Below are 24,059 nucleotides of genomic sequence, written 5' to 3'. Positions count from 1 at the left end.
TCCTGAGTTGAAGGGTGCTGTGGGCACCAGTGAGACTCTGTATGCAAGGCCTGGGGAAGGTGAAAGGCAGGAAGGCCTCAACCAGAGTGTGAGAGAGGGTTTCTGCCTGCAGGCACATTTCTCCTAGGAAAATGCAGGCATTGCTCACAGCAGTGATATCTCTGGTAGAGAAGGTCATGCAGGGACAGACAAGAGAGATCAGTAGATAGAGGGATCATGAAGAGGAGGCTCAAGTGAGTAAATAGCTATATTTAACTGTAACCCTAACCCTAACCCTAAACATAACCCTCTCTCCTTCCACCTCCCTCTCTCCTTCCACCTCCAGCAGCACCTAGAAGGACTTCTCCGGGCACCTCTCATGGGAGGGACAGTAGCAGGCTTTTGCATCTTTGCTGCTGGTCAGACAGCCATTAATTCAAGGGGGAGATGCTGATCACTCAGAATAGGATTTCTGCTTTGGTGGCTGAAGACAAAAGGATTTGTCCAATGTTCCGTTCTCCATTTTTGGACTGGCAAGTTTGTCCTACCCTCTCAGAGCACAGCCACCAAGACCCCTTGCCCTGGGGGTTGATACCTATTCAGTCCAAGGTCTCAGGCCCTGCCACCACCTGACTCAGCCCCTGGCTGATTAGTTGCACTGGGGACTTGCCATTGACTTGGGTAGGAGTGCCTGTGCCATATCACAGAGACCACTGAAATGCTAGTCAAAGCAGCTCCACTAATACCTGGCCTGCACTAGGCCTGCTGTATTTCCTTGCTTTCTTCCTGTACATAAAACTGAACTTCTTTTTACTTCTCAGGGCTAGAGAGCCAGTCCAGCACAAAGCAAACCAGCACCTGCCAGCTGTGATGCCAAAGTGTTCTTGTGTTGAATTAAACGAAATCTCCAAACTGTTGTGCATCTTTCCTGGCAACCTGTGATATCTGCACTGAGCAATATGTGAGCTTTGGAGGGTCAGGAAAAAGACAGCCCAGAGATAGGGAATGCGTTTCAGTCCCTAGGGCAGCTCACAGGGTAATTCTGTAACTCTTCTGCTGGAGCCACATTCTTTGCAGTTTAGGGAAATTCCCTCTTTTTCCTGTTCCTTTGCCCTGGAGAGGGGAGGAGTGGAGAGTTGCAACAGCTGTAATGGAGGAGGGACTGTGAGACTGGCATGAAGAGTGTATGGGTAGAGGTTTCTTCTCCCCAAGCCTTCCTTAGCAACTGAGGTCAAAGCAGGCTTCTTACCACTGCTGAGCTGCTCAGGTGGAGCGGTGTCACCCTGGCTTGTGCAGGATGGGGCTTTCAGACCCAATGAAAAGGGTCTCTCCCCATGGCCTCTTCTGTGCCCCAGGAGGGAGCTAGAAGAAACATGAGCTTCTAATAGGAGTCAAGGCAACACAGACTGCTCTGCTCCTTGTTTTCCTGTGGAGCTCTCCAGGAAGCCATATGGCTTCTCTGTAGAGCAACACCTGGAGGCTGAAGTCCAGCTTCAGGAAGATAATCTAGGCTTGGAAAGGTTCTGGCCTCAGATAGCATGGCTTGTTTGACTGCAGCTGGCTACTTTGTCCCTAACATGATCATCTTGCAGCATCATATGGCAAAGTGCGGACATAGATTTCCACAGCCTTATGGATTCCCTTCTCTGGACAGCCAGCTGTGGAGCCTCCTCTGCTTGCCTCAGTGCCTCATTTCCTGGGGAGATGAACAGGAATTGAGGGTGCCTCAGACTAACACCACAGGGTAGCAGAGAACACAAACATACCACTAACATGGGGAGCCTGTTTAACAAAATCAGTAGGTACATTAACGACACCACTGATCTACAACTTCTCTGTGTTTGAAAGATGATGGAGTATCACTGGCATCCATCCTAGAAAGAGGTGAACTTAAGATTCACGCAAGGCTGATAAACCTGCTGCTTTCATTCATCATTACCTCCCCTAGGTGCTGGGATATGGTCTAGCCAGTGAGAACAACGATCTAGAGGTAGAGACGGACGTTACCAAACCAGTTAAAACCTTTCGCCATCAAATCATGCAGTTAAAGGTCATGACAAACTAACTTGTCAGCACTAACATCAGGAGCAACATGGATTTCCCAGTGGCAAGTGAGTTTAGCAGAACTCCTAAGGGTTCTATAGGTACACTATAGGCAGACTTGAGTGGCTGATTTCTGAGCAACCAGAAAAGTCCTGTCACACTCCATCTCCCAGCCATGCAGGATTGAAGAAAGAGAGGTAAGCAGGGTCCCCACGTGTTCCTCCCCATGCTTTGATGTAAGCATCAACATTTAATAGGCTTAAAAGTTTACCTGCTAACAGTATTCACCTAGCCATGTGCACATTCTTGCTACAGATGAAATGTTACGCAATGATGGAGAATACATAGGAAAAGAAGGAAATGATGGGAAAAGAATGATGGGGAATATATTGGGAATAGTCAGGAATGATGGGGAAATTAGGGAGTAGAAATTATGGGGAAAAGAAGACAATGATAGGGAACAGATGGAATAATAGGGAATGTCAGGGAATAGATGAGGAATACAGACAGAAATGCATCTGTTTTAAGCAAAGAGGGACTTCATTTTGCTATTCTATGGCCCCCACCAATAGGCTGCTCAACATCTGTAAACAATAAGTAAATGTACTCTCAAAGCCTTTAATGACCCTCAGTCTTACTTAAAACATAAAAAAAAATGGGACAAAAGAGCAGGTTGAAAGAAAGACAATTCTAAATCCACTACTCTGTCTTTCTGATTCTCACTTTACAGAGACGGAATGTTTGTTCATTTTAGACTCCATCAAAAATCCTTTTAAAGCACTAGGATTTTAAAAACCAAAATACCAAGAACCACCATCATCCTGAAGCGAATGTTCCTTCCCCACCCACCCCTATTCCCTATGACTTCCCTTCAAAGCAACAGAATCACAGAATCACATGGAATGGCTGAGGTTGGAGGGGACCTCTGGAGATCATCTAGTCCAAGCCCCCTGCTCAAGCAGAGTCACCTACAGCATATTGCCCAAGACCACGTCCAGGTGGCTTTTGAACATCTCCAAGGATGGAGACTCCACAACCTCTCTGGGCAACCTGTTCCAGTGCCCAGTCACACTCATAGTAAAAAAAAAAATTTTCTTTATAAATATTTCTGTCTGAATAGACAGAACATCCTGCGTTTCCATTTCTACCCGTTGCCTCTTGTCCTGTTGCTGGGCACCACCGGGAAGAGCCTGGCCCCATCCTCTTGACACCCTCCCTTCAGATATTTTAAACGCATCCATGAGATCCTCCCTCAGTCTTCTCTTCTCCAGGCTCAACAGGCACAGCGCTCTCAGCCTTTCCTCCTATGAAAGATGCTCCAATCCCTTCATCATCTTAGCAGCTCTTTGCTGGACTCAATCCACTTTGCCCATATCTCTCTTGTACCGGGGAGGCCAGAAATGGACACAGCACTCCACGTGTGGCCTCACTAGGGCTGAGCAGAGGGGGAGGATCACCTCCCTCGACCTGCTGGCCACACTCCGCCTAATGCACCCCAGGAGACCACTGGTCTTCCCGGCCACGAGGGCACATTGATGACTCATGCTCAACTTGTTGTCCACCAGGACACACAGGTCCTTCTCTGCAGGGCTGCTTTCCAGCAGGTCAGCCCCCAGCCTGTACTGGGGCCTGGATGGCGTTATTCCTCCCCAGGGGCAGGACCCTGCCCTTCCCTTTGTTGACCTTCATGAGGTTCCTCTCCGCCCAGCTCTCCAGCCTCTCCAGGTCCCTCTGAATGGCAGCACAGCCCTCCGGCGTATCATCCACTCCTCCCACTTTTGTATCATCAGCAAACTTGCTGAAGGTGCACTCTGTCCCTTCCTCCAGGTCACTGATGAGTAAGCTGAACAGGACTGGACCCAGTATTGACCCCTGGGGGACACTGCTAGCTACAGGCCTCCAACTAGACTTTGCAACACTCATCATAACCCTCTGAGCTCTGCCATTCAGCCAGTTTTGAATCCACCTCCACTGTCTGCTCATCTTGCCCATACTTCCTCAGCTTGCTTAGGGGGATGTGATGGGAGACAGTGTCCAAAGCCATGCTGAAGTCCAGGTAGACAACATCCACTGCTCTCCCCTCATCTATCCAACCAGACAGTCCATCAAGGAGGAAACTACCTAGTCCCCCACGACTTCCCTCCTCATCCCCAGAGCCATGTAGTCACTCTTGGTATGCTCAAAGATTCCTGGTAGGATCATTAATGTGCATGTGGATGGGCAAAAAGGGGTAATAGTCCAATGACTGGACAAGCCTCAGCAATCTCTCTACAGCATCCCAAATCTGAGCCCCCAGCAAGCAGTAAACCTCCTTAGATAGCAAGTTAGTTTTGCATGTGGGCCCTCTGTCCCCCACCAAAGGACATATATGCAAAGAAGTTTAATTATGGGCCATATTGGTTTAAAAATACATATATATTGCACTAGACCAGTAAAACCAATGTGGAGTTTGCTATATTTTTAATAGTAAATCTATTTAATACCTAAGTTGTATGTACCTCCCTTCCCAGGTTGGCTTCAATGAATCTAGTAGAATTACCTGTCCTTTAGCTCAAATGTAGCATCTTGGAAAGACACTTTGGCTTTAGTTTCTCAAAACTTGTCAAATTAAGTCATTTTTAACCTTCCTAGAAGCGGTGTACAAGGCAGAAAGGATACAATCCTACAAAAATTTTGTCCACGTAATAGTAGGTGTGACTTGAAACAAGTTAGTCATCCTTCTTGTGATGCTGTCTTCCACCCTTCCTAACTTTACTTTTTCTTCTGTGTTGCCTTTCTTCTTTCTCTTCTTTTCTTTTTTCCCCCTTTTTGCCAATGGCATCCTTTTTGCATGCTGCACTGCCTGCATCCAGAGGTGCTTGACCTCTACTCTTCTCTGCAAAATAAACCACCATATTTGTGCAGGTGACTTTTGGTTTCTCTAGGAACAATAAACTAGATATAGGTACAAGACTTAAAATGTTCCTATTGTGGCTCAGTTTATCCAATGTCATGTCAACAGACACACCATCTCTTTCTCAGACAGCAACGGCTACCTACTTACTACCTATAACTTCCTAGTCAACAATGACTGCATACAGGAGTGCAAGTGATACTTGTTTCTTCTTGTAAATATATTTAAGTGTCTTAATACTGCGGTTAAAGCTGACTATTTGTTACTTTAGGACTCAGTTAAACCTTGAGAATTTCTCTCATAGGATGCAAAATAAATGTCAATTACATTGTCATAAAGTCAAAAGAAGGAGGGAGAGGGAGAAGAAGTAAAGAGAAGAGAAGAGAAAGGAACCGAAAAGGAAAGGAACTGAAAAGGTCGTGGAGGGGAAGGTTAAGAGGTTCTCAGAGTAACAGACTGAATTGTTCAAACTGATCTGAGCTGGGGAATTTCAGGTCATTTTAAATGCAAGACAACCATAGGAGAGGAAAAAGAAACAAAACAACTCCCATACCCTCCCCCCCCAAATCCCTTGCACCTTAAAATTAAGGAGGAAGGAAGACACTGGTTAAAAATAAAAGTTTGTTATTACCAGGCAAAAATATTGGTACATAAACATACTCATACTTGGTCCATGAACTCTTAAAAGTGTTTCCTAGCTGTACCGCTGAAAAACAGACTTAAATTGTACATTATACAACAGGGGCCTGACGATCACAGAGGTTCTGTACTGCTCCATTGAGTGCAACGCAACAGACATAAGCACAGCTTCAAGAGGCTGACACAACTGTGCTTGAAAGGGCGTCACCCAGAACTGCCAAAAAAACAGAACTAAGGAAGAGCATTGAGAAGATTGAAGAGAGACGGTTAGGTCTCTTCAGTTTACTACTGTGCCTTCTGAATAGATACAGGACATAAAAGATGCTGAGAGTCCCTTCAGCAGTTTAAAAAAAAGTTTCACAGATTTTCTGGATAATCTTCTGATGGCACTTAACTTGGGTTATTAAGAAAAGAGTTTTTAAATCTCTGTTTTTGTTTAAAAGCAGCTCTAGAAACAGGTGCTTCCCACTACCATTTATCTCCAACAGCATTATAGCAGTTGCAGTAGAAGTTTCTGAGAAATTGGACCTTTATTAAAGGCCCTCCATATAGATTTTTTTTTTAAAATCAAGTAAACATTTGGTTAATACCGGAATAACCATGTGCTTTTATTAATCATTCTATAACTCTCTAATCTAAATAAGCTTGTGTATTCTGCCAGCTTTAATCGTAGCAGAAACTTATCACAGCTTTTGGACAGACAACAGATCAGAAATCTAATTTGTCATCATCCCCACACCAAATGAAAAACGCTAATTGACCTTCCTTCAAACTTAGAATGTCTTGGCCATAGACATAGATATATCATCTTTAGCAGCAATAAAACAATATATAAAGAGATTCTGGAATATACAGTAGACAATATATTATAAACAATTACAAGGGATTATACACTTCTACAGAAATATTCACAATAGTGTGAGAAAGCTGCTAAACAGCTACACATACAGTGAAGTTTATTTAGTTGTGGAGGTGGGGGAATTAATACATTTACCAAAAAAAAAAAAAAAAACCAAACTCAGTAGTTGGAGAATGATTTATACAGGTCAGAAATTTACAAATTTTTAATACTTATGTATAAGAGTAAAAACAGAAACCTGAGCTTTATAAACTTTTAATTATTTTGTGGGTTTTCAGGTTGGTTTGATCACTTTTTCTTAAACAAAGAAGCTTGACAGCATTTCAGGGCTCCGTTGTTAGCACTGTTTAGCTGGAATGACTTGACCAGCTTCCTATGCCTTGTAACTTAGAAAAAACCCATAACTAAAACATTACTGGAGATTTAAAGAGTGTTGTAAGGATCTTCTGGATTTTATATTTTTATGGGAAAAGTAGAAGTAAAGAGTTCACTAGCAAGTTCTTGCAGTTCCTGCTCTCTGGAAAACTCTTTTTTTAAGCTGACAGATTAGAAGTGGTCTATCCACCACTAAGGTCTATCTATCAAACCAGTGTATAGTTTGGTAGACGGTATACTTCACAGTACATTCAGGACTGTTTTTCTGCATCTCCATCAAAATACTTTAAAAACTATATTAAGTCTGCTGACAGATGGTTCCAGTGTGTAGCATCTAGGTAACCATTTCAAGTGCCCCCAAGCTGACAGAAGGCCAAAACTATCCATATGTTACTCTGTGACATGATAACGACAATTTCACTCTTCACAGATACAACACGTCTAAACTGGGCCTGTCCTTTCCTTCTGTTTCCTTCCATTCAATCATCTTTTTGCATGCTTTCCTGTCTTTCTACTCCCTTCCATATTCAATTTCTTTCTAGTTCCTGTCATTGTGCATCATTCTCTTCTACTCCGTCATTCCCTTCTATTCATAACTATTCCTCATAATTTCTTTCTATTCCTAGCTATTCCTTACTATCCCCCTTCTATTTCCCATCTGTTCCCTACAATACCCTATTAATCCATTTGTTCCCTATCATTTCTACTAATTTCCTCCATCATCCCCATCTATTCCCAATATATTCCCTATCATTCTCTATTTCCCATCATTTCCTTCTATTCCCATGTATTCTCCATCATTGCCTACTATTCCATCTGTACTGTAACAAGAATGTGCACATACACTGTACGGGTATCATTAGCCAGTGAACTTTTAACTGTGGTGTTTTGGTGCATTCCTTGTAGCCAGGGAAGCCCCTGTTTGATCACCAGATGGTTTGGCAGGGTTACCACATGAGAAGAATGAGGAGAGATAGGGATCACCAACCTGCTTGTGGTTCACATATAGCTTATAAACAAAGGACAAAAGACAGGCTTCAGAAGTATGGCTTGATTAAGCTATGGGGACACCTGCAGTGGAGACTCCTGCTGCACCTGGACAGATGGACCATCCTGCCTAGTGTTCTGTCTTTTGTTGTGAGCATACCCTACACACAAGGTCCAATATAGGCTTCCAACTGCTTCAGCTTCATGTTTCTTTGTGCAGCACTTACATTCCCTGTCACTCCCTGCTACATCTCTTTCTATTCTCGCCTATTCACTGTCAGTCCCTACCACCTATATCATTTGCATTTTTCCTATCTAGAAACCACCATTTCTTTCTGGAGTCCACCATTTCTTTCTATTTAATGTCTTTTCCTTTCCTTCCTAGTACCTGCCATTTTTTTTTAGTTTTCTTTCATTTTGTTTTTCTTCTTCTCCTTTTTTGAGAATACTTTAGTTCCCAGTAGAACCATCCATTTGGCATTTTCCATATAAGAATGAGATTACTTCTTTAAGCAGTAGCCTACACAATGACTAGCTGTACATCTTATCATCACCCAACTCAAATATCCCTGCGGAAAGACTGCATCTATAACACTTTCCATTTTTAAAGACAAAGTAGTAGAACTCCCTTTTCTAAATTGATGTAATTTTTTTCCTCTTTGATTCCTTCTGTTTACAGCTGCCATACTATCTACCATTTTTTCCTTACAGTTTGATGTCTATTCTCTCCATAGTAAATTCCCGTAATCAGTATTTTTGTTTGTCAGTATGCTGATTTCAGGTGAACAAAAACTCATCTGCTGTGGTTTTAAGCCTCATACATTCCACTATATTTTTCTGTATTTACACAGAATCACATGGAACGGTTGAGGTTGGAGGGGACCTCTGGAGATCATCTAGTCCAAGCCCCCTGCTCAAGCAGAGTCACCTACAGCATATTGCCCAAGACCACGTCCAGGTGGCTTTTGAACATCTCCAAGGATGGAGACTCCACAACCTCTCTGGGCAACCTGTTCCAGTGCCCAGTCACCCTCACAGTGAAGAAGTTTTTCCTCATGTTCAGACGGAACTTCCTGTGTGTCAGTTGGTGCCCATTGCCTCTTGTCCTGTTGCTGGGCACCACTGGGAAGAGCCTGGCCCCATCCTCTTGACACCCTCCCTTCAGATATTTTAAACGCATCCATGAGATCCTCCCTCAGTCTTCTCTCCTCCGGGCTCAACAGACACAGCGCTCTCAGCCTTTCCTCCTATGAAAGATGCTCACTCACCCAACCTCTAACTACTGAGCTGCTCAGATCTTCAAAAGCAAAAGGGAAAGGTAATGCCATTTAGGCAATAAGTGCTTCTGCCTGGCTTTATCTTTACAAGCTCAGTCTTTCATTTTGGTTTCAGGAAAACAAAAAGCATGCCTCGAAATACACGTATCTAGAATTCTTCCATCTGTCGGAAGTTCCAGAATTGATTAACCATTGAAAAAAATTTGACTAAGGAACACCTTGCCAGCAAAGACATTTTCACAGCAAGATATGTATGTACTAATTTCACTAATCAAGAAAGCTCAAATATTTCATTGGTCTGAGAGTTTGATCAGATATCTAATCCTTTCATATTTTAGGAAAATTCCTAATCTTTTCCTCAAATTAGCATCTTTTAATATAAATAAGTAATGTATTGCCATTAAAGTGGTAAAATCTCTGCTGTCTGTGGGTTGGGCTGTAATTTATCAGATCTGACCTGTGTCCTTCAGCTTTATTTGCTGCTACTACAGCAGCTACACAGGGCATGTTCTGCTCTCAACATGTTTTTTTATTATCACTTCATTATTCTTCTTTATCACTTTTGGGATGATACAAAAATTAAGCTGAGTGGAGTAGCTGCTACTCTTGTCTCCATTCCAGGGTCCTGCTTTGACTGGCCCATGATGGCTGCTTAGAGAAGTCAACATGCCTATTAGAGTGCAAGACAGTCAGCAACACATTATGTGCCTGATTGAACTCAAGCTGGTTACTGTTACCCTTTTGTGGCTTGCACCCTGCTGTTTTTCCAGAAGCCTCTACCATTCTCCCAGATAATTTTTATTGTCTTCTGGTGGTTCCAATTCACAGTCTTCAGGACTTCCCTTTTCTAAGTCTGTTCCTCATTTCTATCCCAAACATATGAAAAAATAGTATTAAAAACAGAGTATTCTGTATACATGTGCTGCAGTTCTCGTACATCACATGTTGCAAAAGCAGAAGTGTATAAGTGAGCAAAAGGTAGCTTCCAGAAAAGAGTGAAACTCAGAAGTTCTAACTGCATGCAGCAGTGTGACAAAACTTTATGAAAGGAACAGAAAAAAAATAAAGGAAAAAAAAGCATTGATTAAGATGCAAGGGAAATCTCCTGTTATTAAGAGCAGCTCCATTTATTCACATATAATCTGGGAAGTACACCACTGATGTCTTATCTTGTGAAAAATACTAGAAGACATTTAGAGCCCATACTGGTAAGCATGTATGCTTGATATAAATCATCTCCAGTTGGACAGGCTTCACTCCCTCCACAGGTTTTACCTGTACCCAGATTTAAAAGTCCCATCCTGGATTGACTCTTTAGGGGTTGGACAGCCACTAAAAGATAGATCAGTCTCAGAACAGCAGCAGTTCCTTATTTATCTTCACATTTCACAGATTCCTCATTCATTCTATGTGAGCATCCGATATGGTGATAGTATTTTAATTTCTTGTATAAATCCACTATGTCAGTCTTCTACCGCTGTGTAGCATGCTCATGTGTGTAATGTGGCCTCCTTTTTTTTAAATCAGTGATAAATGCTGCAGTTTTCAAGAACCACAATAGTGCGGTATCAATGATTCAATACACAAAGGTCAGAAATCTCATAGATTTCTATTCTAATATACAGATAGAGTTTGTACTGAAAGCCTCATTCCTCCTAGCTTGTTAGACGTATTGAGGTCTTTCAGCCTGGAAAGTTGTATATTTATGATTCAGTAACAAACATTAGTCTTGGGGAGCCTATTTCTTTGGTTCTGCACTCACCTGAAAGATTCTTTGCTCTTGAAACTGACTGTAGCCACTCTCTTACAGCTGATGGTTTTATAAAAACACAGCTATTCAAGTGAATGAATTGATTTTTTTGTTTAAATGTGTAACTAAAACACATTTTACTGGGCCATTACAAGGAAGACATATTCAGGTCAGTAAAACATGTGGAAACAACCGTACACACATACAAGTGACAGTAAGACCTACCCAGCAATCCTGAACACTCACGCCTATGCCGCTCCTTCCAGGATTTCCTTCTGCAAGCTTCACTGCAAGTGAAGACTTCATGGCAATGAATGCAAGGTGTCAGATGAACACCAACAGAACGTCCGCACTGATAGCAGTATTTAAAGAATGGTATCCTAGAACAAAGGCAGTTGTAAAATGAAAGCATAATATTGCTTGTTTAAAGTTTTTTCTTAGTCTGACAGCATGCTTGTTCATCATGGTAAAATTAAATCAAAATGGCTCACAATATAGAAATATAAATGTCATAATATTTAAGGATAAAGAAACAGGAGACCTCGCAGTGTATCATAGGAGTATGTGGGGACCAGACTGCACACCAGTCCGCAGAAAAGTCAAACGTCCTAGTGAGGAACATGCCCAAACATTTCCCAACCCAACATCCACATCCTAGTGCATTGTGTGCTTTATTCTGCTCGTAACAACTGGGTCTGGAGGTATTCAGCTTCAAACTGGTGAGCAGGCCAGAAGATATGTGGCCAGAAATAAAGCGAAACAGGCAGACTTAAAAAAAACTGAAGAACCTATTGGAATATTGCAGAGGCAAACAGGGCTACAGCTACGTCACTGCAACCCAGCAATTATTCCAAAGCTGGAACAAGCAACAAAGAGTGCTTGGGTAAAGGTTTTCAATGGGATTGGAAAGCAGAATGCTAGTAAGTGCAAGCTTGCCTATGTATCTATATCCTTTTTAAAGCACTTAAGAATCCTTTACAGGACTGATTCCCTTAGTATGGTCTGAGCCAAATTGTTCTGAGCCTGTGAAATTTGACCACAAGATAAAGCCAATGGCTATTTCATGCAATAGATTCATTCATGTGTTAGTATAATTTTAAAGAAAAGCTAAGAGACATCCAAATAATTCAGGGTTTTCAGAGGCAACATTGGATCTATTACACATAATAACAAATCTGATTTTATAGCATTCTAGCCATGTGATATGGACTCCATTAAATACATTGCTTCAGCCTTCTACTAACAGAGCCAGTATAGCCAACATGGCTCACTAGGCAGGCAGCAGGTAATGACCCAGACAACTCCTGTCAGTATCCACTCAAAGCAGAGTCAAATAGGGGTCTTAAAAAAAAATTCCTCCAACTTGAATTGGAAACTACAGTGAGTTTTCTGCAGAGTCCCCAGAAGAGAAAAAGAACAAGGATCAGCTCCATGAGAGTTAATAAGTGTTCTGTGAGAGGATAGCTACTGTGTGGGCATAGTGGTAAGCAGCAGAGGATAAGCCACAGCTAAATATGAATAGTGATATCAAGGAAATCATTACCGTACAGATAAGCAAGTAAATTTTTCCCGTCCTTCCACAGAGCCAAGAACACAAGGTGCTAAACAAGTAGCTCGGGTGGAATTAGGCCTTTGCAGGGAAAGAGTTTTGTGGGAAGAGTAGCAGGATCCCTGAAGTAACTTGTTTGCCAATTGCTGTCTCCTTCGGCTGTAAATTTAAAGGCCTGCCCAATTACAAACCATAACCTTGGAAATTTGCCTAGGGCTGTATATTGAGAACATGATACAAGCCTTGCATTTGGAAGTTTATGGAAAATTCCCCTTCTTGGGTTACAGTGAACAGACAGTAGTTGTTTAAACTAACTGAGAAAACATAACTTGCACAATTCTAGCAAAGGCAATGGCTAGCAATTTTCACTGAATTTCATCTCTGCCTGCAAGTTATCCCTTGCATCTATTTGTAGAACGCTTGTATGCTGTTTTAACCTTCTAGATTTCATGTTGGTTCTTGGTTTACATTCTTCTGGCTATTTCTGCATCTTATACTACTGTTGATCCATTTTGGCTCAGCAGAAATGCTACCTCACAACTTATGCCCGCAAAAGTGCCCCAGTTCCTGACAATGATGTTACCGTCATTCGATTCAAATACTGAGAGAAAGTTCAGGACACTGCAAGTTCCTTGCAGTGGAAGAAACTGATGATAGAGTTCAGTATCCTTGAGACAGGTATTTCCACTGTTACTCAAACTGCTGTTCATGCTACAGTTCCAAGATTAATGTTCAACTTCTAGAAGTCTTTCCCGATTTAGAGACCAGAAATGCAAGCTACAAAACTTGTGTGTGTCCATTTCTTAGTATTTGTTAGCTACCCTTAAGCCACTGGTGTTAGGAATTAGTTTAAAATACCAGGACACACTGCTTATCTCAAGATGACTGAATATTATACAGATTCTCCCACCAGAGTCTGAAGCTGAAAAGGAGTGATGTGATCAGAACAAAGAAAGAAGCTATCTGTAGCTGACAAGACTGGACAGACTAAAGAGGAAACAGGTAGAAAAGAAAAAACATGGTAAGGTGACCTTAGGCCTGGTGAGGGAAAAACAGGATATAATATTTTTGGCTAAGAACAGTTAACACTTGCGTGCAGCGTCTTTCACCTACCTCACTTCTTCTGCATGATGGTTCCCCCATTTCTTCTTTAAAGTACATGTACGAATATTTGAATCCACTACACCAACATAAGGAAAAGGGGAGGAGGGGGAAAAAAAAAAAAATCAGTATTCCTACTTTGGATCTGAGAATTAGAACATTAGTCACAAGATCCCTTTCATTACAACTCTGTTTGGTCACAGGACAGTTGTTGATCAACTGGACAAACTTAAATCAATATGATGATGTGCATTAGACAAACAAAAATAACATCCTTCTTGAAAGTAAGATTATGGAAAATGTGAGGCATAATAGTTATAGGTAACATGGCTTTCTACTCCTCATTTGAATATTTTTCACAGTGAGTATACAAAACATTTTCAAGATTATAGTGGTATTGGTAGATCTAGATTCTAAGCCTGGCTTCACCACATATTTGAGCAGTACTCAGGAAGTCACTCAAATCACCTTAATTTACATATTTATTGTGACCACTCTAATAGTAGAGGAGCATCAATACAATGGGAATCCTAGCAAAGGACCTGGGAGCAAGTTGCCATAGGGAATGGACACATGCTAGCTGTCCACAGTTACTGTTGAATGCATACTGTTACCTGCACTGAATGCAAAGCAATTCAAAGGTCCATCTGTGCAAGAGGAACAAGCTCCCTCAATCACTCCATAACATATAGTAATAGATTGTATAGGAATTTACCAGGAAACAGTAGACAGGCACTAAGCTTATATCCAAAATTTCCTTCATAGTGACTTATTCATTCTCTTTAACGTTTGTAGAAACCCTACCTCTCCTCACTGCATATGTAGGAGTGGTTTTGAGAAACAGTTGTCCTTTCAGACAACAATACTAGAACTAACAACAGTAAATTTCCTTTCAGTAGCAGGCAATGCTAGCCTTAAGCTTGAACTAACATTTCTTGGATCTTCTCAGCTCTTCTTGATCCCATTCTTTCTCTTTCAGGATGACACGCTCACGGAGCTTTGCAGTGATGTGTTCTAGCAGTGACTGGCGCTTTTGAAAAATCTCCCGTTCAGATGCTGTCAGTACATGGTATGGTGTGTGAGCAATTCTCCTGTCCTGCAAAACACCAGGAGTTAATACGGTAATGTATGGGAACCCAAATCCAACATACATGTGTTTCAGACTTAAAGTCAACCCAGTTTAAAAGCACTGTGCCATCCTTGCTTAATCCTGGCACAGAAGACATCCATATTAAAAATTCTAGCTATTCCAATTATCTGTTCAATGAGTGCTCAACAAGTTAACTAAAACAATTTTTCTTCAAGGGAAAAGCTGCCCTCATTTTGCAAGGCTCCCCTCCTCTACCAGCACTTCTGGGAACACAGGAAAGCTTCCTGAAAACGGAACGGCTGCTAGAGGGCGCTGTTTGGCCAATATTAAGTTGCTCTGTTTCACAAACAGCTTCCTGGTAGTGCCAATAAGGAGCGTACTAGGCCCTGGACACAAAAGCCTAAGGCAGACCAGAGCAAGGCAGGAAAGAAATAAGATACCTGGAGTACGCTGACCAAGTTTGGCCAGTGATTACAACTCCTAATTGTTTAATTTTGTTTTCTATTTCAGGATCAGTTGTGATTGCAAGCCAAAGAATAACAACTTCAGTATCTACCTGGAACACCGAACCGGGATGCAGAAAACCACATTAGCTCCAAGTAGGCTGCTCTGTCAATGAGATGCAGTGATGGATCCCACAGTCACAGCGCCATATTAGCAATGAGCTGTACCCCATCTCAGGAACGTAGGAACCATGCTACACTTTCTCAGGTAGCTTGAAGGTGGCTGCTCTACTGCAAGGTGCCCACAGGCTCACCATTACTTTTGCTCTTTTCAAAACATCTACTGTTTATGTCCCAGAGGCAAGCATTCTGCAGTAAAGTGTGGCTTTCCTTCCCATCCCTGTAGTTTTCCAGTTTAATAAATTAAGTAATTCTCTATTTATTTTTTGCATTATTGAACAAATGATTCTCAAGAACCAAATCATTTAATTTCTGCAGCTGCTAAGAAATAAAGATTCTTTGTCATGCAAACTTTCTTACTAACAATAAAGCTATGACAAAAAATTACTTATATGACCCAAAGGTAGAATCATTTCTCATCAGAAACTGTTACAGCATCCCAGACCACTTTAAAGATTTTTTAAACAAATACATTCCAAAAAAAAAAAAACCAAACACCAACACCACTGGGCAGAAAATTATTAGTTATATTTCACAGTGAGATTCTTTTTATAATTATTAATAAATGATTAAGGATTACTTTAATAAAAGGTTAATCCTTTAAAGTTTGACTTATCAGTAATTTATTATCATAGCTTATAACACACCTACATTTATTACCTACTATATATTTATTACTCATAATAACTTTTTCCTATTTGATTGTAGCCTCATGGAAACATGTTACTTTGTTTTTAATGGGTGGATATAGGATTACAACTAACTCTTTACAAACCAATTATGAATGGAATCTTACTATGAAATGTGACAACAGGGATTGCCTTCACAGAAACTACTAGAGGTATTCAGACTTTGGGTGGTCATAAGTTTGGCAGCAAATGAAATGAGTCTCAAAATTTACTTTTCCCTTCATTTGTCTTGAGTGAAAGCTTCTGAAGAAGCCCTTAGATAAATCATAAGGACACAGGAGGCTGATTGTTCTGATGAACGCAAAGAACATAGTTTCTTCAGTTACGGGAATTGAAGTCATACCTGATAATACTCATAATAGGCATAGTCAACAGCTGTTCCCACTGCTTCTTGCCGTCCTTCCCTAAGAGTAACTGGTGCAAGGATATCTGCGCCAGCTTCAAGCAGTTTATCAACCTGAAAAAAGAAAGAAAAACATTAGACATACAAATGAAAAGAAAACTTTCTAACTAAATTGTGCTCATGCCACAATTAGAGACAGGACTGAGTATCAGAGCTTAACATCTGTTTCTGTGGCTATTTTGTGTACCAAATCGTGCATTTCTTCTGCCCCTGGAGAGCCATTGATGGACTGTCAAATCTAAATGTTTTTTGTAAGTAAAACCTTCTTGGAGGCAGTTGTTATTTATTTCTGGATATTTCACAATCTAATCTTGCAGCAACAGATGAAGCACGGACAACTAGTAGGTAGGGGTAGAACAGAACCAAGCTGGGGAAATCACCTCCTCTCCTAGTCCTCCTCAACTGCAGCTTTCCTCCCCTCCATTCTGAATGAGATCAGCTCTGTGCTTTGTGGGATGAGGAAAAAAACTCCAATTTTCACAAGGCCAAATGCTTCCACTGACCTCACCACAGGTGAAAAAGTGCACTTTATCAACTACTTTACATATCACAATCAAATGCAGTAGTGGATACCAGCTGTGTTTATAAACAAGGTAAGTCAGATCTGATAGGGCCATGGGCATGACTACACCCCCCACATCTGCTTTAAATGCAGTTTCTCCTCTTCTACATAAGGACATTGCCATCACTTTCACTCAAACATGAAAATGAATTTCCTTACGAAACCTCTGATCCTTAAGAGACACAAATGAACAAAAAAATCAGCTTGTCCATTAAAGAGAAACGGAATTTAACACAGCTGATAAAAATTGATGCTTTTCCTGAAGTTAAAAACAGAAAGACAAACCCACGTGTTCTCTCACCAAAGCAATCCTCTGTGCTTCTGTTCTCTTCTGTTCATATGTGGTACTGACAGCTGTACAGAGGGCACTTCTTACTGTTCCACTTAATGGCAGATTCGGATCAGCCCCATGTTTGAGGAGTTCAATCACTGCCTGCAGATGTAACAGATAGTTGTTGGAGAAGCATTTTGGATAGTTCCTAGCCAGACCAGTCAAGACGCTAAAGTGTTAGTGCCTTGCAGCATTTAACATAATACACTTGAATATCTGCTAGTATTTGCCATAGCTTCAGGACATACAGTAGCACACAAAAATTTAATCCACCTGAGAATAGATTTTATTATGAATCATAATGCTATCATGGAATACCTGTACCAAATAGCACTGTCAAAGATGCTACAGGGTAGCACTAGAAAACACCTGCTCTGATACTTTCATAAAATATACTAAAACCACTCATGCTTTACCATAAAGATAAGGATTAGAGAAATTGAATATTTATGGTCTATTAGATCATTGGATGTCAGCCTCTGAGAAGGCAGGAGAAGCGGTAGAATGTGTTGGATATGGGACTTCCCGTTCCATGGGAAGTCCTGAAATTTCATCTTTTCTGTTATAAACAAATCAAAGATGCAGTAAATTCTTTTTCCCAGAAAAATAATTTAAACTGTCTTTTAAAAGAAACAAAGACAACATAAGGAAAAAAGTTCTGGTTCAAATATTTGATGGAGAATCTGGTTCAAATATTTGATGGAGAATCTATTTTCTATTGTATTCAGTTGCATCCAGTTCTACTGTATCCACTTCCACAGTCCATCTAGCTCCATATTCTATTATATCCATTTTTATTTTTATAGATGACTGATAATTTTCTACTGAAATAAATATAGTTAAAAAGTAACAATATACAACAGATCTTTTCTATTATGATCTACCATTAATCCTAATACAAAGTATAAAACTTGCAGTGACAGCACAAAAGGTAAAATTTTGATTTCATCAGAAACGCTGAAAGGGGTTTCCCCTTGCTTTGTTCACATCTGCATTTCCAAGACAGTGCCTGACTGAATTATTAGTGTGCTTTTGTACAAGAGAAAGCAACCAGAGAAACAGAAATTAGTCCCAAATCCTGCCCTATTAGCTTATTATCTGAACCACTAGGCTACACAGTTGCTTGCTCCCTTCCAGTTGTTCTTCCCATGGTCTTGTGCTGGCTGGCTGGCTGCACAACGGCTGAGCTTAGAGGGCAGCCTGCGCGCAACTCTAACCCCCTCACTCTCCTCCCTTGCTTTCCACAAAGAAGACGAGTCAGGAGCCTAGAGCTCTATTCCAAGAGAAGCAGAGAACTGGAGACACACCACTTTGTCACCATTACCTGTTTTGCTTGTACACCTTCTCTCACAGCATGCTGGCTGCTGTGGACCCACTCTTAAGGGCCCTGTCTGAGCAGAAGGGAGGCCATTCTCCACTCAGGGAAGGTAGGTGCTAACTTCACATATTTAACTCTACTGCGTGAAATATAAGCTTTATTTGTGGAGAGCTGAGCCCTAAAATGCTCAGATCGTTTCTAAGTATGATCACTGATCTTTTTACAGAAAAGCAAACTCCTTACCCTCAAGGGCTACATTTTTTTCTTATATTCAGAAGCAAGGTGTTTTAACATTTGGCTGGGATGATCTGAGTGGGGAGGTAGACTGTAAGAGACCTGCATGTTCTTGTGATTCATACAAATGAATACTCTTCTCTGAATGCTATACCCTTCTGAATCCTACCAAATATTTCTGGCTATCATTGTCATACTACAGGGCTCCTCTAGTTCAGCCCATGCAACATCTACAGGTCTGAAAGAAAAGCATATTTAGTATTTTCACTGGGAATGAATGATGGCAAGCATAACCCAAGTTTGCCTATCATCAGAGAAGGCAGACACAAATGGAGAAGTACAACACACACAAAGAGGAACTCAAAGACGCTCACCAAATCATTCCCACTGGCGATTGCTAAGGAAAGTGGTGAATGGCCACTCCACAGTGTATTTGGATTTGCCTTATGCGTTAAAAGGAGGCGAATAACATCTCTGGCATGCTGCGTAGGCCGGTGCAGAAAAAGGTAGAATTATAACATAATAATGTTAACATCTTAATATTATATATATGCATTACATAATGCAATAATAATGAACAAAATGAGCAGCATAAAACACATTCAAACCTTTCATCTAAGCTATGATCCTATAGCAAAAATATACCTCCATTTTCTCATGGCTAGGAACCCCAAGCATAGTGGTGTTATACATAAACCTCTTCATCAGATTACCAAATCCCATTAAACCTGCTGCCAAACGGTATATATAAGGTTGCTTCTGAAGAAGTACATCTCCTCTCCCAAAACCTCTCCTTCCTCCAAGTGTACACCTCTCAAATCTGCTAGAAGAATGTTACTATGGTAGAAACCCAAATGCTCAAAGGTTAGCGCATGAGAAAACTAAAATTGTCCAGCTTCAGATTGGCCTCATGGATGGCAAAACTTAATGGCCAAGTCACTAACGGAAACTTAAGCAAAGGAACTTCCTTTGTTAAATGGAATTCTAAAGACTTAAGAAATGCTTTTTTCCCCTCAAGTGCTAATAGATTTTTAATCAATACAATACTAATAATTCACAAGGAAAGGAGTTTATCCCTGGAATTCAACCAGCTCCTTAAAGAGTGATGAAATGTCTTCCTTCCCCAGATATGTCATTTAGTTTATAATTACTTTCTGTGAGCAAAACCTCAGGTGCCACACTCTTACCTCACAGTTATCCTCTCTTTCGCATGCAATATGCAATGCACTCCTTCCACCTTCTTCTGGAACAGGACCCCTATAGGAGGGGAAGTACTCTTTTGGTGGTCCTGCTTCATTCTTCAGGCACATAGTGACACCTCGTGACAATTTGACTTCTCTGGTTTGAGGTATAGGAATCTAAGTGAAATTATGCACACATTTGTAACACAGTTTAGAGACAAACCAAAGAAAATAAACTGCCTGGTCACCCATTGTTCTGGATCTCAGTCACGGATAAGACTTGTTCAGCCCCACCAAAACAATGGCCACCCTTTTTCTTCTTCCTTTTTTACATTCAGATTCCATCTGCCTAAATCATCTTCAGCATTGCACATTAAGAAGTTTAATAAAACCACTGGAGGAGTCTAGGGAAGGCAAATTTTACAAATGGACTCCTCAATAAAGGAGAGACATGGAGCTCCTGCAGCGAGTCCAGCAAAGGGCTGCTAAGATGATGAAGGGACTGGAGAACCTCTTATAGGAGGAAAGGCTGAGAGAGCTGTGCCTGTTGAGCCTGGAGAAGACTGAGGGGAGAATCTTATCAATGAGTATAAATACCTGATGGGAGGGAGTAAAGAAGCTGGAGCCTTACTCTTCCCAGTGGCACCCAGTGACAGGACAAGAAGCAGTGGGTACAAATTGAAAGACAGGAAATTCCACTTAAATATAAGAAAAAAACTTTTTTTCCTTTGAGGGTGATCAAACACTGGAAGAGGTTGCCCTCAGAGGCTGTGGAGTCTCCATCCTTGGAGATATTCAAAACTCAGCCGGACAAGGCCCTGAGCAACTTGCTGTAATTGACCCTTCTTTGAGCTGAGGTTTTAGACCAGACGATCTTCATAGGTCCCTTCCAATCTCTCAGCTGTTTTGTAATTCTGTGAAGTGATTTAACTACTATAACATAAAGAAATTCCTCAGGTAACAAATGCCAGAAAGAGCACTTTTTGCAGGTATATCTCCATCACAAGTATAGAATTACCATCAAAAATGGCAACCCTAACCAAAAAATGCTGTACTACCAGAAAAGTTTACTGCAGAGCTATCTTTCTGTAACTCTCAGGGTACAGTAAATGCTACAGAAATCCAGTAGAGAGAGTTTGTGTTCAGGGAAAACAAAACAAAACAAAAACCAAGTAGGCTGGCTCCAGGGAGATGAAACCAGCAGGTACTATCACATATCTGTTTCTAACAGTGGTCTTATCCTCACTAATGTCATTATACCTTCAGACATTTGTACTGGACTGCCCACAAGAGACTTTTAACCTCTGCCTTACACAAGGCATGACAGCAAAAATGTTCGGGGAATCAAAACACAAGGATGAATTTACTGTAACCCAATAATATAGATCTCAAATCACTTTTTTTGTTCTTTTTTAAAGGAACAGTTATTCCAGTAGGATGCAAAGATTTTACTGAAATCAGTCAGGCACGAAGTTCGACTCCCTTCTCAGGTATTGTGCAGCCTTCAACAGCTGCCAGAAGCAGAGCTCACAAAGCAACATACCTCGTCTGGTTGATATTTCTCATTTCCATCTTCTGCCCTTGCATCAAGATCTGGGGCAGAATGAAGGAGGTATTGTGTTATCTGGACTCCTTCCTCCTCAGGAATAGATACGGCTATGTGGAGAGGGGTTAAACCGCCTAACTGAGAAAACAAACATAGCATTAAGACTCCTGTTCATTGCAAGCAGAACTTAAAACAGCACCAAGTATTTTCAAAATAATAATCTAAGCTTCCTCTTCCCACATACTGTGTCTCACTTTCAGCCATCATGAACCTACAAACTGAGTTACAGGACAGCGGAGTGCTCAAGGTCCTGGACACTGAACCTACCAAAATCACAATAGCCATTACCAAATTGAGTAGCAGCTTCACAAGCATTCCCCAGTCATTTACAGGTTTGGCAACAAGAAAACATAACAAAGAAAGAAAACTCAGGGAATAAGGAGCTTTGAGTTCTTTCTATAAAATTGTTATTTGAACAGGACAATCACTGTAAAGATTTTTGTCCATTCTAAAGTTGATTCTTACTTGCAGGATATTTTACAGTAGGACACGGAAGCTGTAGAACCCCATATCATTATCATTTATAATGCAATAAAACCTGGGATGGAAGCCGCACATCACTCCTGGCTCCCTTTTCTAAGAGGAGTTTCACTGCTTCTGCATCTGCAGCTTTAATGGCAAAGAATAGAACGGGTTGTGGTATCCAGCATGCATTGGGATCTGCACCTCGGTGAAGCAGCAGTTGGATTGTTGCCCATCTCTTCTGCTGTCTAAGGCTGACATGGAAAATATCAGAATCACTTGTTAGCATCTTGTGAAAAAACTCTAAATGATGGTGAACTAAGACGACTCCCAGGTGTAGACATTAAAAATGGCATTTGGCAGTCTCAAGACTTCATTCTTTAGGGCAGTGTCACAACAACTGCCATGCTCCACCCAGGCAACAATATTATCACCTGAAGAGGGAACAGCACTACCATGGCCCACCTCTCCAAATTAAAAGGGCAGCGCTCAAAAACAGTCCCTTTGGGTTGCATGAGAATGGATAGGCAAAGCAAGACTCCCTGCATCTCCATCATTTACTCATGTGTCGCTTATAAACATTTAGTCTGAGACTTGTTTAATAGTAGAAACAGACTCCTGCTTCCTGTCATCTAAGACAGGTTGGAAGGTTCTTTCCTCAGTCAAATTTCCTTCATCCACCCCAAGAAAACAGAGATAACTCTTTCAGTGTTTCCTTAAACAAAAACTGGAACAGGAGTCATGCTAGACTAGGATAGTGCCTTTCAGAGGGCTAACTGACGATTCCATCTGCATTTCCGTGGAGGCAAAATACACAAGCAGACCCCTAAAAAAATAAAACTAGCACCACCAAAAAAAGTTAATAGTCCTTGGGAATTACCCAGAAACTCTACCACAAAGTGGTCCGGGCAGAGACTCCTCTTCTCTCACATGGCATTAACTCATTTTTACCCACAAGTCCTACATTCAGTGCATCCTTACATTCCAATGAATAACATGCAACATGCACAATATTCGGATAAGAATCAAGGGCCAGAAGGCCAACAGTGAGTTTTCATTGTGGGGTTTCTAAGACATCAAAGCAACCTACACTGTCATAAAATCCAACACAAAAATTTCATCATCTTTGAGGACTGCTCTGTAGGCAAAACAAAAGGCAAGATGTGGCCCTTTCAGGGATCCATAAAGGCAAGACAAAAAGATCACATTTCAGGCCATGCTGCTAAATAGACACCTCTAGAAAACAACCAGCAAGGTTAAATGTACTTCTTCAAAGTACACTTCAAGACTTCAAAAAGTAAGGTGAATATATTCTTATCTTTCCTCACGTCCACACTATGCTGCAGGTGTCCACAGCAGAGCGTGACAAGCTCCAAAGCACGCAATCAAGAAACGTTGCCTTGTTCAAGCACAAGGTCCTTAGCTGGAAATACACTTTCGGCCTTACTCTTCACACTCTGCCAACCTGAATTATAGCGGAGTGTATAAATAATGAGTGGCTTCTACTGATACGAACACAAGATTTGTCTAGTTAAACAAACAAAAATATACTAGGCATCTGACTAGCTTTTCCTGCAATAGCTGCACCCTTCTGTGAAATACTAGTTGTTGCCTTCTTTGTACAAAAGGGTTTTTGAGGCTCCGTCTCCCATTTACAGGGCATAAGTGAAACTTACTCTGAGATTATGCCTTCAGCCACATTAGCTGTTTCTGATGGCTCTGCTTGTTCATTCTACTTGAAGATTAAAAAAATAAAAGAAAGTAGTCACAAAAATGAAAAAACATACTTTCAATCAGAGAGCATATTCAGACATGAGAACAATAATGCAAGTAATAACAGTAATACAAGAGCATACGATAATAATGGAATTTGGTTAACAGTAGATAGTTATAAATTACTTCTGATTTCCCTAAGTTTTTTTTTTTTTTTTTTAGACAAACCAAATAACGGAACATTTTCTTGATCAGTTTCCATTGTAAGTAAAACATGTTTAGAGGTGTTACACTTTCTTCCAGTATTCACCATCTAGCTTAAGAGAAAAATACTTCTGAAATAAAACAAGACACTTGCAGATTTTCAACCTGCATTACTTTGCACGAGACCTTCA

The 24,059-nt window shown here is 40.9% G+C and overlaps 1 protein-coding gene across 1 annotated transcript in view; it reads right to left on the bottom strand.

Annotated features, from left to right (window-relative positions):
* The window catches only part of LOC104139729 (ankyrin repeat and MYND domain-containing protein 1), a 67,678-nt gene that overhangs the window by 34,877 nt on the left and 8,742 nt on the right, over window positions 1-24,059 (bottom strand). The window contains exons 6-15 of the mRNA XM_068915359.1: window positions 23,628-23,683; window positions 22,028-22,205; window positions 21,427-21,567; window positions 19,890-20,060; window positions 19,077-19,184; window positions 17,121-17,252; window positions 16,198-16,311; window positions 14,383-14,548; window positions 13,465-13,531; window positions 11,028-11,182 (exon numbers count right to left, since the gene is read on the bottom strand). Of these exons, the coding sequence (XP_068771460.1) occupies window positions 11,028-11,182; window positions 13,465-13,531; window positions 14,383-14,548; window positions 16,198-16,311; window positions 17,121-17,252; window positions 19,077-19,184; window positions 19,890-20,060; window positions 21,427-21,567; window positions 22,028-22,205; window positions 23,628-23,683 (1,288 nt within the window). The remainder of the gene's footprint in view (window positions 1-11,027; window positions 11,183-13,464; window positions 13,532-14,382; window positions 14,549-16,197; window positions 16,312-17,120; window positions 17,253-19,076; window positions 19,185-19,889; window positions 20,061-21,426; window positions 21,568-22,027; window positions 22,206-23,627; window positions 23,684-24,059) is intronic.

The sequence above is a fragment of the Struthio camelus genome, chromosome 20 (assembly GCF_040807025.1).
Source record: "Struthio camelus isolate bStrCam1 chromosome 20, bStrCam1.hap1, whole genome shotgun sequence".
NCBI lineage: Eukaryota > Metazoa > Chordata > Aves > Struthioniformes > Struthionidae > Struthio > Struthio camelus.
This window is presented reverse-complemented; position numbering and strand designations above follow the sequence as displayed.